General features: G+C 40.5%; 1 protein-coding gene across 1 annotated transcript in view; it reads left to right on the top strand.

Moving 5' to 3' along the window:
- The first annotated feature begins 4,617 nt into the window (after window positions 1-4,617).
- The window catches only part of SHROOM3 (shroom family member 3), a 331,538-nt gene continuing 319,726 nt past the window's right edge, over window positions 4,618-16,429 (top strand). Inside the window, exon 1 of the mRNA XM_086405211.1 lies at window positions 4,618-6,283. Coding sequence (XP_086261337.1) covers window positions 6,116-6,283 — 168 coding nt within the window. The 5' untranslated portion in view covers window positions 4,618-6,115. The remainder of the gene's footprint in view (window positions 6,284-16,429) is intronic.

The raw sequence follows: 16,429 nt of genomic DNA, 5'->3' as shown, positions 1-16,429 counted from the left end.
CTCCTCTAGGCTGTTTCTGTCATTGAGGTCAACCACCATTGTCACTAATGTCTTTGAAGCAGGCTCTGGTTTTTCCAAAATAAACTAATGCATTTTATCAAAACTATCATTTGAGATCTTAATACTGCGGGTTCTGCTGAACTATATTTTTATTAAAATCCTCCATTTCTCATAAGTTTATGAATATATTTCTACCAGATTTTAGAATTATAACTTACTACAATAATTCCTATAACAGTTATAATTTTTTGCCAGGTATCTAATGTTTAGTATATGTGATCAGGTATTATTATTTGGTTCTTTATGCATTCGACAATTTCTATGACATCCACCCACAACTATGCTCAGCATGGTGAAGGGATGAACTGATTAATTACAGCATCATATTTTACAACGTTTCTTTACCTGTTACAAGTACTTGGGAAAAAAAACACTTTTTACTGTGGTAAAATGCACTAACATAAAAGTTACCATTTTAACCATTTAAGTGTTTAGTTCAGTTAAACTCACATTGTTTATGTGACCATCCCCACTATCTATCTCTAGAACATTTCCCCAAACTGAACTCTGTACTCATTAAATTCTAATTTTCCATTCACCCTCCCTCCAGCTCCTGGCAACCACTATTCTACTTTCTGATTCTACCAATTTGACTCTTCTAAGAACTCATATAAGTGGAATAATACAGCATTTGTCCTTCTGTGACTGGCTTATTTCACTTGGCATAATGTCCTCAAGTTTCATCCATGTATGTATCAAAATTGTTGTCTTTTTAAAGGCTGAATTAATGTTCCACTATTATGTGAGATATATATATATAAAATAATAATGATAGTATAAAACCTCACATTTTGTTTATCCATTCATTTATTGATGGGATTCTTGTATTTTTAAAACTTTATCTTATTTATTATTTTTTTTACTGTGCCATGCAGAATGTGGGGTCTTAGTTTTCTAATCAGGGATTAAACCCGTGCCCCCTGCAGTGGAATCTTAACCATCAGTGGACCACCAGGGAAGTCCCTTGAGTGTTTTTAAGTTGACCTTATTGAGGTGTAATTTCTGTTCATTAAACTGCATTTATTTAAAGTGTACCATTTGATGTGGTTTCATAGATACACATTCAACCCTTGAGCAATAAGAGTTTGATCTACTTATACACAAGTCTACTTACACTCGGATTTTTTTTTCAATAAATAAATTCTACAGTACTACACAATCTGCAGTTGATTGACTCCTCGACACAAAATTGAGGGAACAGAGGGCTGACCATAAAATTAAGTATTTTGATTTTTGACTGCATGGGTCAGGGGGAGGGGATTCTGTGCCCCTAAACTTCATGTTGTTCAAGGACCAGCTGTTCACCTGTGAGACTACATCTTTGATCAAGACATGGCATTTTCATCATCCCCGAAAGATGTGAACTGATTGTGCTCTGACAGTTTTGTAACAGCCCTCAGGATGGTGAGTGAAGCTGGTGAGGTAAACCACAAATCCAGCATCCATGCCCCCTCTCTCCTTTCTCAGGGAACCCCACTTGGAGTATCCACATTGTATAGAGCTAGGACACTGCTTCAGGGGCAGTTCTAGCGGTGCATCTTGACTATTTTTAACTAATCTTTGGGCTTCCAGTCCTCTTGCAGTCCTCGTTTCAAGTGACTGTCTTCAGGTGAGCCTTCTTGGCATTTAAGGGTGAGGGAAGGTCAGCTTGGAAGTTTTCCTAACCCTTAAGAAAGAGACACATGAAGAGATCTTTTTTTTTTTTTTTTTTGCCTCTGAAAGGTTGCCTAGAGAGACTGTGCAAAGTTTAAAATAAGGTTGATTTTGTCTATTTGGGATGGTTCTGAGACATTCTTTCTAAGAAAATCTAAATAACCTTCCAAAGGTACAATTTAATAACTGTGTACAGTTCCTTTGATGACTGTTTAGTAAGCCAGAAGAGCCACTAGATGTCACTCTGAGTTTTTTTATTTTCAGAGACAACCCAGTGAATTTTCAGTCTTTGAAATACTAAATTTGAAGGCATTCAAAACACCCAATAATTTAAAAATTACACTTAAAATGCTAAAACAAAAGAGAAAGACACACAGGTTACTATGAGAAAATTTAGGAGTGAATATTTTGAAAAGAACATATTTTTCCTTAAGTAATGTTAACAAATAGAGTGATGCATGATTTCTAAGAAATCAGAACGATGATTAAGCAAGTGACATTTAGAAGCACATTTGGAATAGGCACTCCAGAAGAACAGGAGAGTCAATATGATTGAACTATTTTTTGCTCTGGGGCCATATTACAGTAACAGCAAGATGAACAATTACAATATTGGGAATCTTTCATACAGAGATAGAAAGTTGTGAGGTATGTGGAATCTATTTATTATGAAGGAAGAACTTGATAAGAAAGTAAAAGTAATTCTACTTTAGAGGCACAAAGAAGGAGAGAAGAAGTGGAAAAACAGAAAACAACATTCAAAGCTACCTCTGTGAGACAGCACTGTGTGCGTCTGTGTGTGTGTGTGTGTGTGTTCAGTCATGTCTGACACTTTGTGACCCCATGGACTGTAGCTGGCTAAGCTCCCCCGTCCATGGAACTTTCCAGGCAAGAATACTGTAGCAGGATGTCATTTCCTACTCCAGGGGATCTTCCGCCCCAGGAATTGAACTCACATATCTTGAGTCTCCTGCATTGGCAGGATGATTTTTACCACCACGCCCCTGGGAAGCCCCCCATGAGACAGCACTAAGCTTCCCTAAACCTTTTCCTAAACTAGGAAAAACCATGAAGGGTTTCATTGTGTTTACTCGAAACTCTTTCAGTTGCAAGCAACAGAAACCCAACTCCAGCTATTCAAGGAAAAAGTACACATGTGTTTATAAGCTCACCAAACTGGTAAAAATGGGATAGCTTCAGGTATGGCTGTACCTGGTTGAGGCCAGAAATTCTCAAAATGTAGTCTGAGTATCCTGGGAAGTCCTGAGACCCTTTTGGGTCTGCAAGGTCAAATACATTCGTATTCATGGTTCCTTTCACCGTCAGCACCTTGAGACAATAGGGTTGTTTTTCTCTGTCTAGAGAGGGGAGAGGGTCCAATTTCATTCTCTAATTAGAGTTTGGGTCCAAGTCACATGCCCTAACAGAAGTTATCCTTATGAATTAGCAATGCTGGCCACATAAACAATTTTCCTTTAGCCATAAATGCAAAAGACCTACCTTAAACTGAGAGTCCATTCCTAAGGGTCTAATGATTTTAATTTTATGCCCACTTAAGCTTTCAAACTGTAGTGCTAGAGAGGACTCTTGAGAGTCCCTTGGACAGCAAGGAGATCAAACCAGTCAATCCTAAAGGAAATTAGTCATGACTATTCATTGGAAGGACTGATGCTAAAGCTGAAACTCCAATACTTTGCCAACCTGATGAAAAGAGCAGACTCACTGGAAAAGACTCTGATGCTGGGAAAGACTGAGGGCAAGAGGAAAAGGGGGTGACAGAGGATGAGATGGTTGGATGGCATCATTGATCCAATGGACATGAGTTTGAGAAAACTCTGGGATATAATGAAGGACAGGGAAGCCTGTCCACAGGGTCACAAAGAGCCAGACGTGACTTAGTGACTGAACAACAACAAGAAGGCTACTTGCAGGATGACTCTGGTCAGATTATTTAGGCTTCTCATGGCCTCTATGCACTCACCTTTAAAACAAGCATACATTCTTTGATTGTGAGCAATGGAAGAAGGGGGAAAACTTGTTCTAACCCTGACCTATCAGTTGCTACACTGTGTCCAGCAGGTTCTATATGGTTTATTTTTCAAATTATTTATCAAGTTTCATTAAATATTTATGTCAAATACTTTTGGTGATTATATAAAATAGAGGTTTCATCAGCCCACAAGCCCTGAGTTCTTTCTTCACTGCTTAACGTGTTCTTACTTCCTTTCCATCTTGTTTTTGGTTTTATTACTTTTAATATTAAACGTTGATTCTATGAAATCCCATATTTTACAAAATGAATCAGGAGCAAGACTGTAAATGCCACACACACAAAAATACTTTTCAGAAAGAAACTTCATTTACCTTGGTTTTTATTTAAATATTCTCTCTGTATACATATATGTTTTAATAATGGAGTGAAAGAAAAGTCAAGATTTCACCTTCTATTCTTTATTTATAAATTAAGTTGTAAAGGGAAGCCCCAATAAAAATTGCATAAATTACTCTTAAGAATCAATGTTTAAAAAAAAAAAAAAAGAATCAATGTTTACCATTTACTTTCATTTTGTACACCTTTTGTTTTCACTAAAATACTATCATTACATTAAAATGAGATTTTTCTTTATTTTGTCTTTGAGCCCTACAGATGAACTCACTACTGAGAAGCAAATAACACTTGTCACGTGTTGCTGTACATTAAACATCGTATAGACTTCTTTGCATATTATATCTGCTTCTTTATTATATTAACTTTTCATTAACTATAGGTACAAACACCAAAATTAAAGTGATATCAAAACGTCAGTATCCAACAGAATTCACATCACGTACTTTTAAACAAAAAAAATTTTAGCAAAATATCTCCTGGAAATAATTCTAAGTTGTTCCAACTTAATAGCTGGGGCTTCTGGCTAAAAGATACAGTTATCTTGCACTATTTAAATTTTTAATAAAAAGTTTTGATGTCAAATTTTATATAACATTATTACAAAATTCCATTGCTAACCTGAAATCCAAACAACATTCCACCTTGAGTGCTTATTACTTGCCAGACACCAAGTATTTCTTTTCAGTTAAAGAATGGATAACAAAGAGCCTTGGAGTAGAGAACAATTACAATATAGAAGAAAGCCTGCGACCTGTTTGTACTGAATCAAACAAGGAGAAATTTGATTGGAGAGTCCTATTTCAAGATGAAAAGCCATTTATAAATTTTACTTGGCACTTTCTTCTAATGAACAAAATAAAGCCCTGTGCTACCACCTTGACACTTAAATGTTTACCAAAAAGCTCTGCAAACTTGGCCTCAGGGCAGAATTGCCCAGAGGTTTTTTAAAAAATGTCAATGCCTGTGTCTCACTTCCAGGGATTCTGCTTTAATTGGAACAAAGTGGGGTGAGTCCATCAACTATTTTACTACTTGCTAATTAGCCATGAGTACCGTACTTTTAACTGTCTACGGTTTATCAAGTGAAAGACTGTTGTGATTGGTCAGGTCTTTGTGGGGAACTGAATTCCACATAGCAGCGCTTACTGTGCAGAAAGGTTGCGGTCGCTCTGTTTGCCTTAATCCATTTTCCTCTCACTTCCTTACTCTTTCTCTCAGAAAAGGCAAGTACAGCCTTGGCTGCAGTAGAGGCTGCTCATCACTGAAAATACCAAAAAAAGGACTGAGCTGCCGCCTGGATATTTTTTCCAGGGAAGGTTAATTTACCATGCTTTTTTCCATTTTTCTCTACATCCTGGAAAAACTTTTTTTTTTTTCAAGAAACAGATTGAACTTATTGCTGAAAAACATAGACAAATAAGTTTCAGCACAGCTTATCTGTTTGGAACAAGTTAGAAACTTCTGAAGCTAGCAGAAGCATAGTAGCTTCTTTTAAAGCTACTTCTGGGAAGATGGGAGGCTATTGTGATGGTAAATTTCACTCCGAGAGGAAGAAAGGGTTGCTAATCAATCAAAATTGAGGTATGCAGTTGAGTTTTTGCAATTTTCTTACTATATTGTAAGAGGACTTTAAGTTTCTCTGTATAATCTGCTGAAAAAAATTTGGCGTGGGTGTGTGTGAAATAGAGGCAGTCTGGCGAGTGACAGTGAAAGATGTTTGTTTCTTTTTTTTTTTTTTTAATTGAGTGGAGAGATATACACCCCTCCGGGGCTTTAGTGAGAACCGGGAATTCCAGGAGGAGAGTTGCATTCAGAAACGTTGAAGTGAAAAATCCTCCTGGCTCAGCATCTTGGAGTTAAGCTCACAAGAACCTTTTACACCCGAAAGAATTGGTTTCTGAAAACGTCTTTTTTGGCCAGCGTGGATTGTGAAGGATGGCATAATGCTAAACACCATTCTCCTGAAACTGCTTCAGGCGTTTAAAATTTAACTCGAGGCATCATGTGTTTGCCATGATGAGGACTACGGAGAACTTCGATGAGACCAGTGGCACACTAACCCCTAACAGGACCTCCAGGGGACGGTACATTTATCTGGAAGCGTTCCTGCAGGGAGGAGCTCCCTGGGGTTTTACTTTGAAAGGTGGTTTGGAGCATGGGGAACCATTAATCATCTCTAAGGTATGTTGCTTTTTCCAATATTTTTTTCCTTAGTCAAACTGTTTTTTCAACTTTTGTCAAATCTCTCAAAAACAGATAATGCTGAAGATTGACGCTTAATTTGCTGTTTCATACCCTTCTGATTATATCTGGAAATATTTTGCATAGCTTTGTGTTTGAAAGAAAAATGTGTCTGGCGCCTTTATGCCGTGAAATTCCAGGGGAAAATGTGCTTGTCTAATGGATAATCTCTTTTTGTGAATGAAATAGTGTAAAACCAGCTGCCACATGATCCTTTCAGTTGTGAATCAGATTAAAGATTAACCCCATAGTTAAGGTGGTGGCATGGTATATATTTGTATATATGCATCTTTATTTAACATGTAACACAGCAAACTCCAGGAGATAGTGAAGGACAGGGAAGCCTAGCATGCTGCAGTCCATAGAGTCTTAGAGTCGGATACAACTGAGCAACTGGACAAAAACAACAAATTTAACATATGGCTAGAGATATATCTGCTCTTTCTCTTTTCAACTAAAAGTGTTATATCTAGCATTCCAAAAGATTTTAGAATTTGTTTGAAATTCTGGATAATTGATTGCATAAAAATTATTTATTCTTCCCGCACACTTAGAATTATAGAATAAATCAGTTTCCAGTATAATTCAAGGACAAAACAGTATTTCTGCCTCTTGTATTTATCTATCATTTAAGCCCATTTTTAAACTTTAGTCATTCTGTAACATGCCTCAATTCTTCGTTTATGTTTGGTGTGGCAAGGTATACCCATTGAATGAATCCTCTTAATGCATTAAGTTTAGTGCATCTGCTTTTCTCTAAAACTACAGAGATTAAGAAAGTTTACAGAGGATGCTTTACAGAATTTTGTTGGTTTCAGCCAAACATTTCCTTCAATTAAAACATAAATTAAAAAAGAAAGATAACAGAAATTTATTTTACAATTTCAGAATATTAGCAGTCTAAAACAACAGAATATATAAGTGCTTTACATATCAAGGCATTCTTGAAGAAACATTTCTAATTGAGGGGAAACTTCTTTTTAGTTTAAGGGTGGGAAAGAGATAAATATGCATTTTGCCTGAACTATGTTACCTATTAAGGTCTGTTTTCCTATCTCACCAAAATAGGTGTTTTGAGAGAGACTGAAATGATTTTTGCTTCCCTAGTTCCTCAGCGGTAAAGAATCTGGAGCCATGGGTTTGATCCCTAGGTCAGGAAAAGGAGAAGGAAATGGCAACCCACTCCAGTATCCTTGCCTGGGAAATGCCATGGACAGAGGAGCCTGGCAGGCTGTAGTCCATGGGGTCACAAAGGAGTCAGACACGACTGATCAACTAAACAACAGCAACAAAACAATTCTTACTGTGGGTGAGCCGGTGGAATTGGCTTCCAGCAGGCAGCCGAGAGAGTGCAAAACAGCACTGTAAGCTGTGTGACTTTTCCTTGTCTTTCCTAAGAAAACAAAAGATAGGTGTAGATATATGTGTATCCTTATGTACACCACCCTTATGGCGGAAAGTGAAGAGGAACTAAAAAGCCTCTTGATGAAGGTGAAAGTGGAGAGTGAAAAAGTTGGCTTAAAGCTCAACATTCAGAAAACGAAGATCATGGCATCCGGTCCCATCACTTCATGGGAAATAGATGGGGAAACAGTGAAAACAGTGGCAGACTTTATTTTTCTGGGCTCCAAAATCACTGCAGATGGTGACTGCAGCCATGAAATTAAAAGACGCTTCCTCCTTGGAAGGAAAGTTATGACCAACCTAGATAGCATATTCAAAAGCAGAGACATTACTTTGCCAACAAAGATTCGTCTAGTCAAGGCTATGATTTTTCCTGTGGTCATGTATGGATGTGAGAGTTGGACTGTGAAGAAGGCTGAGCACCGAAGAATTGATGCTTTTAAACTGTGGTGTTGGAGAAGACTCTTGAGAGTCCCTTGGACTGCAAGGAGATCCAACCAAGTCCATTCTGAAGGAGATCAGCCCTGGGATTTCTTTGGAAGGAATGATGCTGAAGCTGAAACTCCAGTACTTTGGCCACCTCATGCAAAGAGTTGACTCATTGGAAAAGACTCTGATGCTGGGAGGGATTGGGGGCAAGAGGAGAAGGGGACGACAGAGGATGAGATGGCTGGATGGCATCACTGACTCGATGGACGTGAGTCTGAGTGAACTCCGGGAGTTGGTGATGGACAGGGAGGCCTGGCGTGCTGTGATTCATGGGGTCGAAAAGAGTTGGACACAACTGAGCGACTGATCTGATCTGATCTGATATGTGTATCAGGAAGGCTTACAGCTGTAAGTAACTGGAAACCTGATTGATAGTGACCTAAGAAAATTGAGATTCGTTCTTTTCATCTTAAAAGAAGTCTGGAGTTAGGTTGTCCAGACAAGGAGAAGCTCAATAATGCCATTAAGAACTTCACTTAGCTCTCCACTCTGCCTTCTTTAGTGTTGGCTTTTATCATTAAAGTTGCAAAATGGATGCCACACTTCCATCACTGCATCTTCATTCTGGGCAGACTTGTGGCTCTTTGTTTGGAAAGGGTCACCCTCCCTATCAAACTTGTGTTTACATCTCATTGATCAGAACTGTGCCACTTACCTGTCCTTAGACCAATTACTGGCCAAGGGGAATGAAACTACTATTACTAGTTTAGACCACTCAGAATTTCTCTCCTGGGTTCTGCAGTGGAAACCTACTCTTCCTGATGTCAAAGAATCTCCACCCACTAGTTGAACAAATTGAGGTTCTGTTTTCAGGAAGAGGGAGGTAACAGGTGCTGGGTAGATGGCTGAGAATGTCTGCCACAGACATAAATGTCATCTCTGCATTTTAAAACTCTAATTTACACTCAATTTTCCTGCTCTTTAATGATAAGATATTATGTATGGGACTGCTCTGGTGGTCCAGTGGCTCAGACTCAGTACTTGCAATGCAGGGGGCCCAAGTTCGATCCCTGGTCAGGATACTAGATCCCACATGCCTCAGCGAAGTTTGAAGATCCTGTGTGCTATGACCTGGCTCAGCCAAACAAACAAACAAATAAATAAGTTTTAAAGAAAGAGGAAACAAAGGCCAAGCTGATAAAAGCTGACTTGAACCTTAAAAAAGAAAAGATATTATGTATCTGTTCCCTAGAATATGGTTTGCTGTTAGATCTAATCCTACCACTAGTGAGCCACTTTGGTGAGGCTTCATTTTATCTGCAGAATGGGAATAAACAATTATCTCCCTTATCATTATGTGCAGAGATTAAATGGGATGCAAGCACTTAGAACAGTTAGCACAGGGGCTCGTACACAGGAAAATCTCAAAAAAAATCTTAGCAAGATTATGACTATTGCTTTTCATTATTATAAGAGACATTGTGTTAGGATACAAATTTGTCTGCTGTATAAAGATCCAAAACAACAATAGCTTAAGCAATGCAGAAATTGATGTCTCTTTCACACGACAATGTGCTGCTGCTGCTGCTAAGTCACTTCAGTTGTGTCCGACTCTGTGCAACCCCGTAGACGGCAGCCCACCAGGCTCCCCAGTCCCCCAGATTCTCCAGGCAAGAACACTGAAGTGGGTTGCCATTTCCCTCTCCAATGCAGGAAAGTGAAAAGTGAAAGTGAAGTCGCTCAGTCGTGTCCGACCCTCAGCGACCCCATGGACTGCAGCTTTCCAGGCTCCTCCATCCATGGGATTTTCCAAGCAAGAGTATTGGAGTGGGGTGCCATTGCCTTCTCCGACGACAATGTGAACTTAAGCTAATCTGAAAGATGGTCCTTTCTACTGTCTTACTTCCATCCCTGGGGTGATGTCCTGTCTGCTGGTCTAAGGTGACTTGTCACAGCATCTGCTTTCCAGTTAGTAAGAAGTGGAGAAAGAGTAAAGAGAAGACAGTCTCCTTCCTTTTCAGGGGTATAGTCTGGTGCAATCCACTCTGTCTAGCATGGTAGCCAAGAGCCACATGTGGCTATTTCCAGTTTAATTAAAAGGAACTAAAATGAAATGGGGCTTCCCAGGTGGCCCAGTGGTAAAGGATCTGCCTGCCAATGCAGGAGACACAGGAGATGTGGGTTAGATTGCTGGGTCATGAAGAATCTTTGGAGAAAGAAATGGCAACCCACTACAGTATTCTTGACTGGGAAATCCCATAGACAGAAGAGTCTGGCGGGCTGCAGTCTGTGGGGTAGCAAAGAATCGGACATGACTGAACACACACACCTAAAATGAAATGCAATTTTAAATTCTGTTTCTCATATACACTAGCCAGATTTCAAGTGCCACATTGCTTCAAAGCTCTTGAATCTCTCTCTTTATCCTGTTTGTCTGGCAAACTCATATTCATCCAGGATTTATTTTTTCCTCTCTCTCAAGTTTTTCTGACTTCATTAAGCTGGGTTAGATGGTCTCTCTTCTGTACTCCTGTACCATACATTTATTACAACAAATCATACTTTTAAAAAATTTACATTAACTGTCTTCTCAGAAGTTTAAAAGCCTATTGAAAGCCTGGGACTTTTTTTTTCCCATCTCTACCACATCTAACTCAGAGCCTGGGTACACAAATATTTGTTGAGTAAATGAAAAAGCTATGTCTTATTCATCTTGCATTTCCAAGACGTGCCTGGCACAGAGTAGGTATTTGATAACTTCTACTGAATGACTAATCAAAGACAATACAGAGCAGGGAGCAGTGTGGGCAGGGAGGCAGAGTCTCATGAGGTGAGGATACTGGGCAGATCTCTGCAGATGGAATGTGTGTCAGTTTCCCATCGTTGTTCTGTTGCTTAGTCGTGTCTGATTCTTGGTAACCCTGCGCACTGTAGCTGGCCAGGCTCCTCTGTCCTTGGGATTCTCCAGGCAAGAATACTGGAGTGGGTTGCCATGCCCTCCTCCAGGGGATCTTCCCAACATAGGGATTGAACTTGAGTCTCCTGCATTGGTATGCGGATTCTTTACCACTGCACCACCAAGGAAATCAAGGGAAGGCATAGTACACGTTAAATCTCCGATATGAAAGACACGTACACTTATATAATTATAAGCTGCACAGCACGACAATATAATGAATGAAGTATCATTTTTCTTTAGATACAAATGAGATGGAAGGATGACTGGGGGAAGAGGAGCTACAAAAGGGTGGCAATAAAAGAAATCATTTCCAAATTGCTTTCTTTGGGATTTAATGTCCTTGAAAAGGAAAGGTGGAGTTGAGGAAAGAGCCTCTGTAATCTGTGAACTTCAAAAAGAAAGGGTAGCTTTAAAGCAAAAAAAAAAAAAAAAGGATTGTATGTAGACGCTCAAGTAATTCAATAGTTCAGGAAGTTGGCAGCATGATTTTATTATGACTCACGCAGTATTGTGGCTGAGAACGGTTCCACCTGCTGTGGGGAAACACCTGCCCCTAGGATTCATCATGTCAAGTAACAACTAGACAACAACCAATAACAACAACCAGTAACAACCACCAGTAAATGCTTGCACGTACTGAGTGCCCACTAGGTGCCAAGGTCTATTCCAAGAGATCCACATGTGTTAACTCATTTAATTTTCACAACTCCATGAGGAAGGTGATATTATGAAGCTAGTTTTATACATGAGGACTGAGACACAGAATTTGAGCAGCTTTCTGAAGCTCTCATGACTGGTAGAAAGTGCTAGAGTTGGAATTTGAATCCAGACATCCTGATTCTCCAGGGTCCTCTGCTATTCAGTCACCATGGATACCAAATATTAATATTTGGCTCTGTCTAGATTCTAGAGCTATGATCTGGGTAAAATATGGGATTAATCTCTTTATTGTGTATGTTTTTAAATTTATTAGAGGAAAACAAACTTAAAAAAATCTTAGTCCTGGAGATTCCCTGGTGACTTAGTGTTAAAGAATCCACTTGTCATTGCAGGAGACACGGGTTCCATCCCTGAGCCAGGAAGGTCCCACATGCCATGGAGCTACTAAGCCCATGTGCCACACTATTGAGCCTGTGCTCTAGAGCCGATATGTCACAACTACTAAAGCACATGTGCTTCACAACGAAAGAAGCCAGTGCAATGAGTAGCCTCCACTCACAACTAGAGAAAAGCCCACATAGCAATGAAGACCCAGTATAGCCAAAAATAAATAAAATTTTATATGTAATGTTAGTCATATAAAAGTCCCCTAAAAATAGGTATGGGCTTCCCTAGTAGCTCAGCTGGTAAAGAATCTGCCTGATTCGATTCCTGGATCAGCAAGCTCCCTTGGAGGAGGGATAGGCTACTCACTCCAAATTTCTTGGGCTTCCCTGGTGGCTCAAATGGTAAAGAATTCTCCCGCAACGCAGGAGACCTGGGTTCAATCCCTGGGTTGGGAAGATCCCCTGAAGGCGGGCATGGCAACCCACTCCAGTGTTCTTACTTGGGGAATCCCCATGGACAGAGGAGCCTGGGATGGGATCACAAAGAGTCAGTCATGACTGAACAACTAAGCACAAAATAGGTGTCGGAACTCCTGTAAGCAGTTTCAGAACCCTAAAAGGAAGGGTCACTTGACATTTCTTAGAAAGTGTTGTTGGGTGTCTTCACCTAGCGAGAGATATTTTTTTGTGTGCACTGGTCCTGCTGCTGACAAGTGTTCAGTGGTTTCTGACTCTTTGCAACCCCGTGGACTGTACTACAAAGGATTAAAACCTCCACATTGCTTCATGTGCTTACATGGCCTAAGATTGTCTAAGAAGATGAAAACATATATCCCAACCAAAAGGGAGTATGAGCAGGCCAGTTCAGCCTTAGGGAAGAAAAGGAGGGGAAAGGAAGCTTATTTTAGTTATATGGGGAAATCCTAAAGGAAACACCCACTGACTTCAATGGATCCTTGGGTCCTCTGAAGGATTGGTGACTGAAACTGATTGTGTGTGTGCCAAGTCACTTCAGTCATGTCTGACTCTGTGTGACCCTATAGACTGTAGTCCGCCAGGCTCCTCTGTCCATTGGATTCTCTAGGCAAGAATACTGGAGTGGGTTGCCATGCCCTGCTTCACGGGTTCTTCCCAACCCAGGGACTGAAACTGCTCTCTCACATCTCCTGCATTGGCAGGCAGGTTCTTTACCACTAGCACCACCTGGGGAGCCCCTGAAACAGATTAACCTGAAGGCAACTAGACTATCCTTCAACAAACACAGAAAAGCTGTCACCAGCAGAGAGCTCCTTGAAGCAGTAAAGCAGAGATCCTCTCAGAAGAGCTTGTGGATTAATGAAGTGTTTCTGAATGGCCCTGCTGTTGGAAATGATTGTACTTGTTCAAAAAAATTGGATACCTCAAAGGGCTGGGCTGGAGGACAGAGTGTCTAAGAAGCTACCACAGGCAGGAGTCTTGGTGCTAACACCTGTTAACCGGATCCTTTGTTTTTAGCCTCTGATGTCACTTGTAGAAAACAAATAAAGGAAAGGCATTTTTTTTTCATGTGTGTTAAAAAAATCCTGGGCCTCAGGATTGAAGGTCAGCCATTGACTCTTATGTCACTGATATGAGGAGCACACGTTCCTGATTCCTACCCCTGAGAGGTATCTTTGCTCTGACTGGACTCTCTTATATGCCAGCCACAGCTAGACCTTCAAAAAATGGCCCTGTTGCTCTACCAGGCCAGGAGCTCTCATGAGTGACAGAACTTGTGGATCCCATCAACATATGCCCATTGCCAACCCCCTTTACTATAAGTGTATCCCTTGATCAGAGGGGATGTTATGTAGGATCCTACTGAGGGGATCAAACACTTGTAAGCCCCGCCCAAATATCAATGCTAACTGAAGGCTTATGGTTAGGAATATGTGTCAGTTCCAGTCCAGAGGAACAGCTGCCCCTTCCAGAGTAGAAAAGGTCCAATGTCATCAACTTGCCACCAAGTAGGTAACTGGTTTCTATGAGGGATGTTGAAACAGGTAAGTTCAGCATTTGTCTCTGTTTGCTGGCCAGTTGAACCTTTGGCAGCATTAATAGCTAAATCAGCCTTGGTGAGGATGGGGCCCATGCTACTGGGTCCATACGCAACCTCCATACCTGCCACCTGCCTCCTGTGTTCACGAGCTCACTGTGCCAATGCCAGGGTGGACTATAACACAGACTTCCTGATATCAGCTGGCTGTTGGTTCCGTCTTCCACATCATTATCCCTCCCTCTCTGAAACTGCTTCTACCACCTATACCACCATCATTCTCTTCCTCTCAAAGTCACAGCCTTCCCCTACCAAGGCTTAGCTCACCATTCCAGCTCAGCCCCATCTTTCCATTCTTGATATATAAGGGAGTGTGTTTGCTAGGTGACATCAGAGGTTAACCTCAAACACATGTCCCCTGGCTTCCTGGTGTCTGACACTACTCAGATATTAAATGGATTCTTTCACTGGATTTTTCTAGCCTCAATGATATGAGCTCATCCCTGAATCCTCTTCATAATTCTTCCTCTGAAGACAATCATCTGAAACACCCTAATCAACCTGCCATTTTAAGATAAAATGTACTGCTTCACTGCATTGTGAGAAGTAGAAATAGAAACAGTCCATAGGCTGGGAAATGATTCATTGGGAACATACTTAAATTGTCTGGATGAACATGTTGAGATTTCCTCATTGCTGGTTTTTCTATATCCATCTGTCCACGCTGAGCACTCTACCACCTTCTAGCTTCCTTAGTGATCCTCAGTTTCAACACACCAACATCAGCCAGACAATCTCTCTAGGTCCATTTCTTCTACATAAAATAAGAATTATGAGTTTATGAGCCCTGGTTTCTGAATTCAATGTGAAATTGGCTTCTAGGCAGTTCCCCCAGGACCTTGGGCTGGTTGATTTAGTTCATCCCAAAGTCACCTTTCCCATCTTTTTCCAAGAACCGAGCTTGATTAGCTTGTTACTGACCTTTTAAAATAGCCAGTATTTTCTGAGTTTCCTTCCCTACTGTTCTTGCTGTTTCCTTTAACACACTTTACCCTTCATACTAGGGTAGCCTCATCTGTCTGCTGTCCATAAAGCAGCTTGTCTGGTCTCTCATTGTTCCATCCCCTTCTGTCCTGAATTTGTATCAAGTCTTCCTCTTGTGTCCCCAGCACCTTTATTCATGCCATCTTCTAGTACAGTTAGTTGTTTGCACTTGGCCAGTAAATTATAATCACTTTAAAGCCCAAAGAGTTTTACTCAGGCTGTACATATTGTTTCTTCTAGAAAAATACTTTCCATTTCACATGCAACAATTGCTCAGTAAATGTTGAATGGCCTATAGGATGTTAGAGTGGTAAAGAATCTCAGCAATCATCTTATTCAACTTCCTCATTACACAGAGAGAAAATTGAGACACAATAAAGTTAATTTATTTGCCAAGATGGTTTCTGCCATAGCAAATAAACTGTGTGTGTGTTTCTGGTTAGGCTGCTAACTTTTGGAAGCTAAGGACATTTCTTTCCTTTTCTTTCCTCCCTCCTTTTCTCCCTTCTTTTTTTTCTCTTATCCACAGTGTTTAAACTATGCATCAGTTCAGTTCAGTCACTCAGTCGTGTCTGACTCTTTGCAACCCCATGAATCGCAGCACACCAGGCCTCCCTGTCCATTACCAACTCCCGGAATTCACTCAGACTCACGTCCATCAAGTCAGTAATGCCATCCAGCCATCTCATCCTCTGTCATCCCCTTCTCCTCCTGCCCCCAATCCCTCCCAGCATTAGTGTCTTTTCCAATGAGTCAACTCTTCGCATGAGGTGGCCAAAGTACTGGAGTTTCAGCTTCAGCATCATTCCTTCCAAAGAAATCCAGGGCTGATCTCCTTCAGAAAGGACTGGTTGGATCTCCTTGCAATCCAAGGGACTCTCAAGAGTCTTCTCCAACACCACAGTTCAGAAGCATCAATTCTTCAGTGCTCAGCTTTCTTCACAGTCCAACTCTCACATCCATACATGACCACAGGAAAAACCATAGCCTTGACTAGACAGACCTATGTTGGCAAAGTAATGTCTCTGCTTTTCAATATGCTATCTAAGTTGGTCATAACTTTCCTTCCAAGGAGTAAGCTTAGAAATGATGAAAATGTATTAATGAAGAAGACAAATGAATATTAAAAAGGATCTTCTTTAAAGTCTTTGTTAGAAAGATGTCCAAGGGCAATGTGCAAACATGTTACT

Source organism: Bos grunniens, chromosome 6 (assembly GCF_055505025.1).
Source record: "Bos grunniens cultivar Pamir isolate PY7600 chromosome 6, Bosgru_T2T1.0, whole genome shotgun sequence".
NCBI lineage: Eukaryota > Metazoa > Chordata > Mammalia > Artiodactyla > Bovidae > Bos > Bos grunniens.
This window is presented reverse-complemented; position numbering and strand designations above follow the sequence as displayed.